The sequence below is a fragment of the Octopus sinensis genome, linkage group LG18, assembly GCF_006345805.1.
Source record: "Octopus sinensis linkage group LG18, ASM634580v1, whole genome shotgun sequence".
Lineage (NCBI taxonomy): Eukaryota > Metazoa > Mollusca > Cephalopoda > Octopoda > Octopodidae > Octopus > Octopus sinensis.
This window is the reverse complement of record NC_043014.1, coordinates 14,520,297-14,535,410: the sequence shown is the minus strand read 5'-3', so window position 1 is coordinate 14,535,410 and position 15,114 is coordinate 14,520,297. Positions and strand designations below refer to the sequence as shown.

General features: G+C 38.6%; 1 protein-coding gene and 1 pseudogene across 2 annotated transcripts in view; one reads left to right on the top strand and one right to left on the bottom strand.

Moving 5' to 3' along the window:
- The window catches only part of LOC115221696 (cytoplasmic dynein 2 heavy chain 1-like), a 398,382-nt gene that overhangs the window by 324,215 nt on the left and 59,053 nt on the right, over positions 1 to 15,114 (top strand). For both annotated transcript variants that reach the window (XM_036510740.1, XM_029791902.2), the window contains exons 56-58: positions 335 to 586; positions 3,094 to 3,192; positions 11,653 to 11,776. In XM_036510740.1, coding sequence (XP_036366633.1) covers positions 335 to 586; positions 3,094 to 3,192; positions 11,653 to 11,776 — 475 coding nt within the window. The remainder of the gene's footprint in view (positions 1 to 334; positions 587 to 3,093; positions 3,193 to 11,652; positions 11,777 to 15,114) is intronic.
- LOC115221860 lies at positions 5,554 to 5,674 on the bottom strand (annotated as a pseudogene).

Genomic DNA, 15,114 nt, shown 5'->3' with positions numbered 1-15,114 from the left:
CAACGAATTGCCTCACCAACACACCGAATTTAGAAATAGCAGTCAAAGCGATATAGCTATTCCTTCTACTAAAAGGGGGATCTCAGTAAAAACACAGCACTTGAAAGGCAAACACAGACAGGTAAGAAAGAAAGAATGAAATGACGGCAATCTATCATACAATTTTAAGTTACCTACGGACGTACGTTTCGAAATCAAGTTTTAGGAAAGCATAAGAATTAGAAAATTCTACCTTACCCAAACTTCTTTTCTCATCGGCGCAGGATACTACAATTATGAATAATTGTATATGTATTCATATATATATATATATAATTATTTATTAATTTTCCAGATTTCAGAACTGAAGACCGAATCTAAAGAGCTACCAAAACATGCCCTCCTTTCAGCAGCATGCATCACCTACCTTCCCAGTACACCAGAGGACATTCGACAAAAGATGCTGAAAGAATGGCTGGATATGGTTGGACTCCAACAATTTTCTCTCCGTCGATTCCTCAGCACTGAAAGTGAACAGTTACAGTGGAAGTCAGAAGGTTTACCCTCCGATGATCTCACCATGGAGAATGCCCTCATGATTCTCAAGGTCTGATACCCCACAATATTCTTACTCTCTGCTTTGCAGTTAGCTTTATTGTTTTGTTTTCATAATGTGATATTCTCAGTACGTAATCCAGTTATTTCCTTGTGAACCACTATATCTATTTCTTTACTGCCCACTAGGGGCTAAACACAGAGAGGACAAACAAGGACAGACAAACGGATTAAGTTGATTATATCAACCCCAGTGCGTAACTACTTAATTTATCGACCCCGAAAGGATGAAAGGCAAATTCAACCTCGGCGGAATTTGAACTCAGAACGTAACGGCAGAGGAATATGGCTACGCATTTCACCCAGTGTGCTAACGTTTCTGCTAGCTCGCCGCCTTGTGAACCACTATATCACTATGTAGTTGCTCATACTCATCATCAGGAAATTCAAGGGGAGACAACTTAATTATTTGCTTGCAAACTACTGTAGACATCCTCATGCTCATTATTAACCTTGAAAAAATTTGAACTCGGAACATAAAGACTGATAAAGTGTCATATATGTTTACAATGGAGTGTAATGCAGTCTTTAGTTTTTAGTCCTGATAGATCCTATCAGACTGTCCAACTCATATCTCCATTGAACATGGATGTTAAATAATGTTGATGATGATGATGATTATTGTTATTGTGAGTGTGCAGGTGCAGGAGTAGCTGTGTGGTAAGTAGCTTGCTTACTAACCACATCGGTCCAGGTTCAGTCCCACTGCGTGTCACTTCGGGCAAGTGTCTTCTACTATAGCCTTGGGCCGACCAAAGCCTTATGAGTGGATTTGGTAGAGGGAAACTGAAAGAAGCCCATCGTATATATGTATATATACGTATGTATATGTTTGTGTGTCTGTGTTTGTCCCCACAACATCACTTGACAACCAATGCTGGTGTGTTTACGCCCTTGTAACTTAGCGGTTCGGCAAAAGAGACCGATAGAATAAGTACTAGGCTTACAAAGAATAAGTTCTGGGGTCGATTTGCTTGACTAAAGGCGGTGCTCCAGCATGGCCACAGTTAAATGAGAGAAACAAGTAAAAGAGTAAAAGAGATACACACTGAGAGATTAAATTATCAAAATGTTTATTTAACCCTTTAGCATTCAAATTACTTTATCAAATGTAATGCTTATTTATCCACATTGTTTTCAATTAATCATGCATTATCTTGTAACTGGTGGAGGCATGTGGCTTAGTGGTTAGGGTGTCAGTATCATGATCATAAGATTGTGATTTCGATTCCTGGACCTGATGACGCGTTGTGTTCTTGAGCAAAACACTTCATTTCACGTTGCTCCAGTCCACTCAGCTGGCAAAAATGAGTAATGCTGCGATGGACTGGCATCCCATCCAGCTGGGGAACTCATCCACCATAGAAACCGAGAAACCGGGCCTATGAGCCTGGCTAGGCTTTAAAAGGGCGCATTTATTTATTTTTTTAATATTTTGTAACTGACATTTCAACGATGTAATTACATATTGTTACAATGACATTGTTAGGTAGGTGTGAGAGTCCAGATGTGGTCAGTTTTAACATAGAACAGATAGAAAAGTGTGGGCCAGATATGGCTAGTTTAAATGCTAAATGGTTAATAACAAAGGACACAGTATTTTGGGAAGGTGGAAAGAGTCAAGTATCATATTTATTACTGTCCTCCATGCTGTTCTTCACCTCTCTCTTAGTCATTTAATAATAATAATAATCATCATCATCATCATCATCATTTAGCGTCCGCTTTCCATGCTAGCATGGGTTGGACGGTTCAACTGGGGTCTGTGAAGCTGGAAGGCTTCGTCAGGCCCAGTCAGATCTGGCAGTGTTTCTACGGCTGGATGCCCTTCCTAACGCCAACCACTCCGTGAGTGTAGTGGGTGCTTTTTACGTGCCACCCGCACAGGTGCCAGACAGAGCAGGCAAACGGCCACGAACGGATGGTGCTTTTACGTGTCACCGGCACGGGGCCAGGCAATGCTGGCAACAGTCACGAACGGATGGTGCTTTTACGTGCCACCGATACGGGGGCCAGACAGAGCTGGCAAACGGCCACGAACGGATGGTACTTTTACGTGTCACCGGCAATAATAATAATAATAATGAAATTATTGTATACAGTGCTCAGGTGCACCACAACTTGTCAAAAGTGCGTATAAAGCATATGCAGTAATGTACAAATGTCTGGGAAGTGAACAGTGTATGAGTCAGATACATGCTTGCATGTGTATGGAGGGGAGAAAATCAGGTGTAGTGTTGGCGAATCTCAGGAAGCATGGAAGTTTTGAAGGATGCAGTGCTCCGACAACTAACAACTGATGCCGGCAGTTTGTTCCATACTTCAGTAACTCTTAGCCTGAAAAAAATGTTTCTGAAAGTCATGGGAGCTCTGCTGTTTTCTAACTTTGTAAACATGTCCATGTGTGTTAGACAGGTGGAGTTTGAAAAGGTGCTCAGAGTTATTGTTTGTAAGATTTAAGTTTATAAGTTCTACTCCATTGTGGTTTATTCACTGCAGACCTCTCTACCTGCCTTTCTCGTGGACCCATCGTCTCGAGCAACTGAATGGCTGAAATCCCATTTGAAGAACCATCAAGTTGAAGTCATAAATCAACAGGTAAGTCTAACAGATTTCTTTCTTTTACCACTTCTTCCTCCTCCTCTCTCTACTTCCTCTGCCTCCTCCTCTTTCCTACAGTATCTATCAGAGGAAAACAAGCATGCTCACTGCAGATTTTACAACACTGCTTTTGTGTGCCTCCTACACACTTCATTCTAGCCTGGTGGTGTCACATGTAGTCAACAGAATGTTTCTACTGATTTTCTAGGAGTGGCTGTGTGGTAAGTAGCTTGCTTACCAACCACATAGTTCTAGGTTCAGTCCCACTGTGTGGCACCTTGGGCAAGTGTCTTCTACTATAGCCTTGGGCTGACCAAAGCATTGTGAGTGAATTTGGTAGACGGAAACTGAAAAGAAGCCCGTCGTATATATGTATATGTATATATATGTGTGTTTGTCCCCCTAACATCGCTTGACAACCAATGTTGGTGTGTTTACGTCCCCGTAACTTAGCAGTTCGGCAAAAGCGACCGATAGAATAAGTACTAGGCTTACAAAGAATAAGTCCTGGTGTCAATTTGCTTGACTAAAGGTGGTGCTCCAGCATGGCCGCAGTCAAATGACTGAAACAAGTAAAAGAGAGTAAAGAGTAAAGCGTAAGCTATGACTTCCAAAGTTATCTCAGGGTTGTCTCCCTTGTGATACTTGATGCTGATTATAGCCAAGCACTAGAAATGCATTCATCACTCTCCAGAGTGTGCTCTGAGTTGATTGTTAATATTTTCATGCTTGTTGCTAAAACAGGAATTTTCTCCCTGGCAAACTACAGTGAAAATATTAATTGTTATGTATTACTCTTTTATTTGTTTCAGTCATGTGACTGTGGCCATGCTGGAACACCGTCTTTAGTTGAGCAAATCAACCCCAGGACTTATTCTTTGTAAGCCTAATACTTATTCTATCGGTCTCTTTTGCCGAACCGCTAAGTTACAGGGATGTAAACACACCAGCATCAGTTGTCAAGCGATGTTGGGGGGACAAACACAGACACATATATATACATACACACACACACATACATACATATATACAACAGGCTTCTTTCAGTTTCCATCTACCAAATCCACTCACAAGGCTTTGGTCGGCCCGAGGCTATAGTAGAAGACACTTGCCCAAGGTGCCACGCAGTGGGACTGAACCCAGAACCATGTGGTTGGTAAGCAGGCCACTTACCACACAGACACTCCTATGCCTATGTATGTATGTATGTATGTATAAGTGATAATAAAATAATGACTCAATAATTCTATCAAGTCTTTATTAAAATAAGCAACAGCCTCAAAATCGACAACAACAACAGCAACAATAGACTGCACAACAAATGACTGGAAAATCTCATTGAATGTCACAGATTTTGTTTGAAGCTGGAATAGATGAGAGATTTCAGAATAAATAATGTCACTTAGCTGTTATTTGTTTCTGTCAATTAAGATTAACTTAATTGCATTTTGAAAATGAAATCTAATTAGAAGTTTGCAATTTTCATTTATTTTTTTGTTTTTGCTTTGTATTTATTTTTTCATTAACATTTGTTGATAAGTTATATTTTCTGTTGCTTAAACTTATTTTTTTGCTATCTTCATAAATATTTAATATTTTCCTTTTATTTATCAGCGAGGAGAAAGATATTTCATGACGCATATATGTGTTGTTTTTTTGTTGTTTATGTTTGTGTATATTTATGTATGTGAATATTTTCATGTCTGTGTATACTTACCGATGTATGCGTGTATCTGTGTATGTTTTTATATATCTATGCTGTTAAAACGGTCTCTTTATGTTGCTAGATATGAAATGAAAGAGATATTCCAAAAGTTTGTGATCCCTTTTAACATTGATCCCTGATTATTACTTTATCATTGGGTTGCCTTCTTATAATATAGTTTATTGTCCAAAATATATAGTATCATTTATCCATCACGGCTAATCTTTTCCAAACAGTTTCGAGATTATATATTTGGATTGTTACCTAACACTCCATTGTATTCCTTGCTTGAAACCCGATTGTTAAGATCAGCCAAGGTGGATATTTAATACTTTACATTTCAGATAATATACCCTCTGTATTAACTGATATTCGAGTGCATTTTTTCCTTGACTTATGGACTCTTAGACAAGTCACGCACGTATTATGTAGTTTACATATAACACAATGTGTATACATATATTTATTTATATATATATATATGTGTGTGTGTGTGTGTGTGTATTTATATCATCATCATCATCATCATCGTTTAACGTCCGTTTTCCGCGCTAGCACGGGTTGGACGGTTCGACCGGGGTCTGGGAAGCCAGGGGCTGCACCAGGCTCCGGTCTGATCTGGAAGAGTTTCTACAGCTGGATGCCCTTCCTAACGCCAACCACTCCGCGAGTATAGTCAAGCGGTCACCCATCTAAGTACTGACTAGGCTCGACGTTGCTTAACTTCGGTGATCAGACGAGAACCGGTGCTTTCAACGTGATATGGCCGTAAGCATATATATATATATATATATATATATATATATATATATATATGTGTGTGTGTGTGTATGTATGTATGTATGTATATATATCTATATATATATATATATGTATGTATATATACCGGAGTAAACACATAAATGTGAAACAAGGTGGAAAAAAGAGTACTCAAATACCAGAGGTATCAACAATAACAACATTTTTTTGAATCACTGCATGGTCACTTAGCCTGGTAAACATAGCAGCCAAACCACCTCTAAGTTATGTCGAAGACCTGTTGAGGCAAGTGAAATCAAAATCAAAATCAAACTCGGTGACTGGCATCCATTGCTAGTGGAGCGCTAAGAGTACCATATGAGTGAGATAATTGCCTTCGTGCCGATGGCACATTAAGACACCATTCGAGCATGATCGTTACCAAAGCCTTGTGAGTGAAGGTGGCACTGGCATCGACCACGTACGGATGGTGCTTTTTACGTGCCACTGGCACAAGTACCAGGGTAGGCTGGCAGCGGCCACGATCGGTTGGTGCTTTTTATGTGCCACCAGCATGGAAGCCAGTCAAGGCGGCACTGGCATCGGCTACGTGTGGATGATGCTTTTTACGTGCCAGGGTAGGCTGGCAGCAGCCACGATCAGTTGGTGCTTTTTACTTGCCACCGACACGGAAGCCAGTGAAGGTAGCGCTGGCATCGGCCACATATGGATGGTGCTTTTTACATGCCACCGGCACAGGTGCCAGGGAAGGCTGGCAGCGGCCATGATCTGTTGGTGCTTTTTACGTGCCACCAGCACGGAAGCCAGTCAAGGCGGTACTGGCATCAGCCATATACAGATGGTACTTTTTAGGTGGCACCAGCACAGGTGCCAGGGTAGGCTGGCAGCGGCCACGATCGGTTGGTGCTTTTTACGTGCCACCAGCACGGCAGCCAGTCAAGGCAGCGCTTGCATCGGCCACGTACAAATGGTGCTTTTTACGTGCCACCAGCACAGATGGTGGAGGATATTGACTGTTTACTTGTTTTTCTAAAATGCACCATAAATGTTCAATAATATTGAGATCTAGGAACTTTGGTGACCAGATAAGATGTTCGTCTTCACTAGAATGTTCTTCAAGCCATTCAGTAATATCTTTAGCTGTGTGAATTGGTGCATTATCATCCTGAAAGTTTGTTTCCCTCCGGAAACAGTTCTGCAACCATAGCATGAATTTGATCAGGGAAAATGCTTGAATAGTCTTGCCCATTAATTCTACCATGGAGGGAAACCGTTGGGCCGGCAGATTTCCTAGATATATCACCCTCCCCCAGATCATCACAGATCCTCCTCCATGTTTAACAGTTGGAAGAAGGCAGTCCGGATCAAATGCTTCTTTTGACTGTCTCCACATGTATACTCGACTGGTGTTCAGAAATAAAGTAAAGGATGACTTGTCTGAGAAAATGACATACTTCCACTGCTCTGGGGACCAATTCTGTAGGTTTTTCTTATTATTATCAAAGAATGTATATATGTATTTTAATACTTTTGTGACAACCAGTACTTAACACAACAAAGCTTATACAAAGCTTTACATTTTACTTTTGACAATCTTTTTCTAAAAAAGTGAAACCGGTCAAGTGAATAAACATCTTTAAAATTGCATTTTCAAGCCTTCTTTCATATATATATATATATATATATAATTTGCAGTTATATAGAGTGTCCATAAAGCCATGGTGCAATTTAAAATACTTGTATCTTCATGATTATACACAATAGAATTAATATGTAAAAAGGATAATAAAGAAGAATGACCTAAGTTTTGTATTCATCTTGTTAATTTTCAACATGTCCACCATAATTAGTAATACAAAGAATAATATGATTCTGCAGTTCTCAGAAAACATTTTTTAGCTAATTTTCAGTAACACCTTCAATCACATCAGTTATCCTTGCTTTCAAGTCTTCTGAAGATCGAGGCTTGGTTGAATAAAGAATACTTTTCACACATGCCCCCATAAAAAGAAATCCAGTGGAGTCAAATCTGGTGAACATGAGGGCCAAAATAAGGGTCCACTTTTTCCAATCCATTTGTTAGGGGATTTCTCACTTAGAAACTGCCTGACTTGCAGAGCGAAATGATAAGGTGCACCATCTTTTTGAAGAACTGTAGTCTCCATCATTTCTGATTGCTCAAGCTTAGGAATGGAGTAATTTTGTAGTTTGCACCATGACTTTACGGACACCCTGTAGATATAGACATATATTCAAAATATTTCATTTGTGGAATATTGCTTAGCAGTGTTCTGCATCTTCATAACTGTGCACCAGTTCACTTGGCTTAGGTGTCAGAAACTACCATTTGTGAATCTGGCTTTGAAGAGTAAACGGTTCTTCCCTTGTAATTTTCATCTGTTTCCATATTTGAAGCACAAATTGAACAGCAAAGACTTCCCTTGAGATGACACATTGCAATCAGCTACAGAACAGTGGTTGGCTGATCGTGACAAATAGTTCTATTTAAATAACATTTGACGGGTTTTTTGTAGTAGTAGTAGTAGTAGTAGTAGTAGTAGCAGCAGCAGCTGCTGCTGCTGCTGCTGTTGTTGTTGTGGCTGCTGCTAGTGTGATGGATTGGCATAACTGGAAGAACATTGGGCAAAATTTCTTGTGATACTCAGTTGAATCCAAAGACGGCAAGCTGGCAGAATTGTTACCATTCCAGATGAACTGCTTAGCGGCATTTCATCTGTCCTTATGTTCTGAGTTCAAATTCCACCAAAGTCAACTTTGCCTTTTATCCTTTCAGAGTCAATAAAATAAGTACCAGTTGAGTAATTGACCGACCCCCCTCCCCTAAATTTCCAGGCCTTGTGCCTTTAGTAGAAAAGATCATCATCATCGCCATTATTATCATCATCATCATCGTTATCTATATCTATAAAACAGTTTTGGGATGAAAATTGTATGCACATTTTGCTTTGACGGTTAATGGCAGCCAAACTGAGGCTAGGATTGAGCTGAAAATTGGCAGGGATACTAAATGCGTGGTGAGGATGAGACCCGCAATGGTTAAAATTCGCAAGCTATAAAGATGTGGTTGCTATGGCAAAAAGAGTGATTTTTTTTATCAATTCATGGGGGCCCAGAGCCCCTCTAGGTTTGCGCGATTGGCTTTTAATGCCTAGCACCATGCACTGCAGGCTGTTTTGCTTAATAAACATACATTTTGTCGTGGAATTCTGGCTACTAGGAAATGATTTTTCATTGTGAAAAAACGAGTGCTTTTTGCCCTCATTTTCTTTTTAATCTTTTTATAAAAGTGAAAGGATTTCATCTATTTATTTCTGCTGTCCACTTACGACGATGATTCAGTTGACTAGGAAGACTATACGTGAAACTGCATTAAACTTTGGCAAGCTTACCTTTACCTATTCTGAGTTACTTGAAAGGTGATGTTCCCTTCCCTCTCATCTGATTGTTGATACTTTTTTTTTTACCTTTGATACCATTGTTTCACTTTAAGGATGCTTCTTTACCCAGCTGCTGTTCATTGTTTCAAATAGGTTTTAGCATTGTCATTCTAACCTTTTTTAAACACTCACATATGATTCGTCCCAAAGAATCAACCTCTAAATAAGAGTTTTGCTTCCACTAGCGAAAGCTATACATAGGCGCAGGAGTGGCTGTGTGGTAAGTAGCTTGCTAACCAACCACATGGTTCCGGGTTCAGTCCCACTGCGTGGCATCTTGGGCAAGTGTCTTCTACTATAGCCCCGGGCCGACCAATGCCTTGTGAGTGGATTTGGTAGACGGAAACTGAAAGAAGCCTGTCGTATATATGTATGTATATATATATATATATATGTGTGTGTGTTTGTGTGTCTGTGTTTGTCCCCCTAGCATTGCTTAACAACTGATGCTGGTGTGTCTACGTCCCCATCACTTAGCAGTTCGGCAAAAGAGACCGATAGAATAAGTACTGGGCTTACAAAGAATAAGTCCCGGGGTCGATTTGCTCGACTAAAGGCGGTGCTCCAGCATGGCCGCAGTCAAATGACTGAAACAAGTAAAAGAGTAAAAGAGTAAAGAGAGAGTATATCTTTCAGTAAGCTCCATACCAATTTAACTTTATGCAGCATTTGCTGTTTGTTTATGTGCACGCTATGTGGGAAGATAGAATAAAAGGGCTTTTGTTAGCTTTTCTCTCTGAAAAAAAATAGCTCCCTTTGCTGTTGAAAAAAATAAACTCCTAGAGGAGAAGTTTCAACATCTTCCTTCAATTTCCTTACACCATTTATTTGGCTGTTTCTGACAATAAATTTTGCTTTCATGTAAAACAACTATATTTTGTATTCATTATCCGTAATCTACCCACAAAACATTTCATTAGCTCTACTTTAAATCGCTTGCACACTTATATGTTCTATGATAATCTAAGTGCAACGACCTCCACAATAACCAGCCTTCAATTTGATTTTCCATTCCTAGGTTAATCGGAAACAGATTGCCATGCTACTCATAAACCTTCTCAGTAGTTCAATTATTTGGTGAAAAAATACCATGAAAGCAACTTAAACCGCCCAAAGGATGGGTGCGTTTGCTTGTTGTTGTTGTTGTTGTTATTATTAAGGTGGTGAGCTGGCAGAGTCGTTAGCATGACAGGCAAAATGCTTAGCAGCATTTCATCTGTCTTTGCGTTCTGAGTTCAAATTCTGTCGAGGCCGACTTTGCCTTTCATCCTTTTGGGCTCGATAAATTAAGTACTAGTGAATCGCTGAGGTCGAAGTAATTGACTAGTCCCCACCTCCAAAATTCCAGGTCTTTTGCCTTTAGCAGATGGGATTATTTTTATTATTATCATTAAGGCAATCATTCTGAGTTCAGACCAACTTACCCACTCCCCCCATCCCAAGTTGCTGGTCTTGTGCCAAAATTTGAAACTGATATTTACATTCTTCAGTTCATATACTGCCAAAGGTAATTCTGCTTGTAAGCTATCCAGAGTCAATAAGATGAAATACCAGTCATATACTAGGGTCAACATAAATGACAGTATAATTCTCCTACAGATTTCTGGCCTTCATCATCACTATCACCATCATCATCATCGTTATTATTAGCATCTGGTATATCACTGAAGACTGGGTCTTTGGATTCACTTACAGTCACATTCCTAGCAAATAAACCTTTCTATTTTCCCATCTACTAAGATTTTGTTAATCATATGTTCATAGTGTATCAGTATCGCTAAAAACTGTATATTTGGGTTCATTCGTTTCATGTTTCAGGTAAGAATGTTAAACCCTCCTTTATCTGCAGTTTAGACATGTAGGGTAAAATTACCTTTAGTGGCAGGGTACACCCTAACACCTCTTTTTCACCATCCTCTCTCTCTTTCCCTTTCTCTCTCTCTCTCCTCCTCTCTTTTCCCAACTGGTTTAGCCATGTATCTCCTCTACATCAAGACACCTGTTGCTTCTTATTTCTTTATTGCCCACAAGGGGCTAAACATAGAGGGGACAAACAAGGACAGACAAAGGGATTAAGCCTATTACAACGACCCCAGTGTGTAACAGGTACTTATTTAATCAACCCCGAAAGGATGAAAGGCAAAGTCGACCTCGGCAGAATTTGAACTCAGAACATAACAGCAGACAAAATACCGCTAAGCATTTCACCTGGCGTGCTAATGTTTCTACCAGTTCGCCACCTTCTTTCGATGTTATTATTATTATTATTATTATTCAATTCACTGACAGGAATAATATTAATAATAATAATAATAATAACAACAACATTGAAAAATACCTTAGGAATGAGAACCCAGGTTCGAAATTTCCCCAAGACACCTGATGAAGGCCGGAGGGTATATCAGCCGAAATGTTGTGTTAACAACAAACAAGATGAGGACAAATATCTGTCAAATGTAAATAATGTAAATAAAGTTTCCATTAATCTCACTTAAAATAATTTTGCTTTGTCTTTCTCTTTCTCTATTTTTTTAGGACTCTAATTTCCAGACTTCATTAGAATTGGCTGTGAGATTTGGGAAGACCCTGATTATTCAAGAGATTGAAGCAATAGAACCCTTGCTGTACCCGCTACTCAGAAAAGATCTCATATCACAAGGTATTTCCTGTTGGACATAAAATCCTTCATTTGTTCCTGCATTTCTAATATTCATTCAAACACTTGGAATCGGTCCTTCTCTCACCCATGACCATTTTAGACATGGCTGTGTGGTTAAGAAGCTTGCTTTGTAACCATGTAGTTTCCAGTTCAGTTCTACTGTGCAGGACCTCTGGGTCAACTAATACTTTAGGAGTGAATCTGTTAGATAGAAACTGCATGGAAGCCAGTTTTGTGTGTCTTTACATATTTGCCACCTCGGCAAGAAGTATGTTGAATTTTTGGAAGGAAAGTTATACTTTCTTACCCTTCTAACTTTTTGAAAATATTTATATAAATGGCGGTGCCCCAGCATGGCCACAGCTCGTGAACTGAAACTAGATGAAATAGGTGCAGGAGTGGCTGTGTGGTAAGTAGCTTGCTTACCAGCCACATGGTTCCGGGTTCACTTCCACTGCGTGGCACCTTGGGCAAGTGTCTTCTATAGCCTCAGGCTGACCAAAGCCTTGTGAGTGGATTTGGTAGACAGAAACTGAAAGAAGCCCGTCGTATATATGTATATATATGTGGGTGTGTATATGTTTGTGTGTCTATATTTGTCCCCCCAACATCGCTTGACAATCGATGCTGGTGTGTTTATGTGGCCCGTAACTTAGCGGTTCGGCTAAAGAGACTGATAGAATAAGTACTAAGCTTACAAAGAATAAGTCCTGGGGTCGATTTGCTCCACTAAAAGCAGTGCTCCAGCATGACTGAAACAAGTAAAAAAATAATAGAATATACATATATATATATATATATATATATATATATAGAATATATATATTTATATATATATATATGGCTGAATCAAGATTGGAGCTGAATCAAGATTAGAGCCTAGTGCAGCTATCTGGTTCGCCAGTCCTCAGTCAATCAAATTGTCCAACCCATGCTAGCATGGAAAGCGGATGTTAAACGATGATGATGATATATTATATATATATATATATATATATATATAGCAATAAGAAAATGGAGGGGATCAAGAGTTGGTATTCATCAAGTTATAGACATTATATTATGTCTATTTTTTAAAAATGATTTTATATATTATATATGTAAAGCATAATATGTTATACATGTATGTATATTGCTATAATTGTCTTTTTTAAAAAATAAATAAATAGACATAATATAATGTCTCTAAGTTGATGAATACCATCTCTTGATCCCCTCCATTTTCTTATTGGTATATAAATTAAGGGTAAAATAACTTTTTACCCTCACCCATTTATTACACTCGGTAATGTAATTGCCATGCAATGAAAAAACACTTGTGTATTAATAATTGGGTATTCTACCAGCAGTATATTGGATTGATATTATCCCTTAGTTGGCTGAATTCACAACCTCTAACTCTCTTGGAATTATATATCTGTATATTATATGTTTGTGTGTGTGTGTATGTATACACACACACACATATATATATATATATATATATATATTATATATTTACAGATATATAATTTCAAGAGAGTGTATATGTATACACACCCACATATTTATATATACAGAAATATATATATATATACACATACGCACACAGCATAATATATATTCTTTGCTTTTTCCTAATTTGTAATTATTTTACATTAGCTCTTTTGTATTCTCTGTTATGCACGGTTAACTGGTTCTATACAGTGTTATTTGTATATATAACTATTCCTATCAACCATATAATTAGAATTACTTATAATTGTGTGTGTGTGTGTGTGTGTGTGTGTATTTATGTTTTTTAAAGCCAATGGCTGTAAGGCTAAAATGTTGGTCTTAGTCTTAAAGTTGAATCTTATCATAATGATTGTATTGCGTCTCTGTTGTGGCCGCAGGCAAGGTACATAACTCTGTTTGTTCCAGTGTGCTTGATTAACGAGGGGAAAAAAATACAGTTTACACTTCTATTTTATGACTGAGTTGTTAGCTGTATGAAAGATATCTAGCTTTAACAGTGATTGCTTCAATTAAATAGACAGAGAGAAAACAAAAGCAGTATCCCATGTGTGAAACCATTGAAAACAAAATGTATGCTAAGCAAAAATGTGTGTGTATGTATGTTTTTCTATTCAGTTTTATTTCTAGATTTCTTACCAATCGAGAAAGATCCGCTTTCTAACCTAGATCCAAAGCTCCTTCATTGGAATTTTAAACAACATTAACAAGGTATTTGTGCATGTTTGTGTGTGTAGTCCACAGATGGGATCCAGAGATTCTCCGTATAGAAGACACTTAGTGGGGCTCCAAATATTCAAACTTTTTACAGGGAATCATTTCACAAGGTCAAAGAAAGGTTATAAGATGGATCAAGTTGAGCAAGTATAGAAATAATTTTGTTGATAAACAAATTAGACACATCAAATATAATAAATATAATAGTTTGGGTATGAAATACAAAATATATATATATATATATGTAGATATGCAAACTGAGAGAAAGCAAAAGGTGGAGACTTTCAGATTATGAATTTTTAAGTATAATTATATAAATATATAAACTTACACAGAGTTACATAGGTGTAGGAGTGGCTTTGTGGTAAGTAGCTTGCTTATGAACCACATGGTTCCGGGTTCAGTTCCACTGTGTGGCACCTTGGGCAAGTGTCTTCTACTATAGCCTCGGGCTGACCAAAGCCTTGTGAGTGGATTTGGTAGACAGAAACTGAAAGAAGCCCATTGTGTGTGTGTCTGCATTTGTCCCCACAACATCGCTTGACAACCGATGCTGGTGTGTTTACGTCCCCGTAACTTAGCGGTTCTGCAGCAGTGACCGATAGAATAAGTACTAGGCTTACAAAGAATAAGTCATGGGGTCGATTTGCTCAACTAAAGGCGGTGCTCCAGCATGGCCACAGTCAAATGACTAAAACAAGTAAAAAAATAAAAGAGAGTATAAATTTAATGAGTGGAAGAAAGGTGTTATAAATTCCAACAGTTGTTTCTGAGGACTCAGAGATCCATGATAATGGCAGATTTAGTTCCTCACAATATACTGTCATATGGATGCAATTAAGATTGGATGAGACAAGCCTCTGTCACTAGGGTAGAGAAGATCTTACATTTCGTATCTTAATACAGAGAAGTTCAAAGATGTTTGTGTATGGTTTCATATTTGTCCATCCATTTATGTCTGTCTCTACAGCTGGATGCCCTTCTGGTTTCTACAGCTGGATGCCCTTCCTAACACCAACCACTTCACACTGGGTGCTTTTATGCAGTAGTGACACAGGTGCTTTAAACATGGCACTAGCCCGTTTGTTTTTTACATGGCACAAACACCCACAAGCTGCTTGATTAGG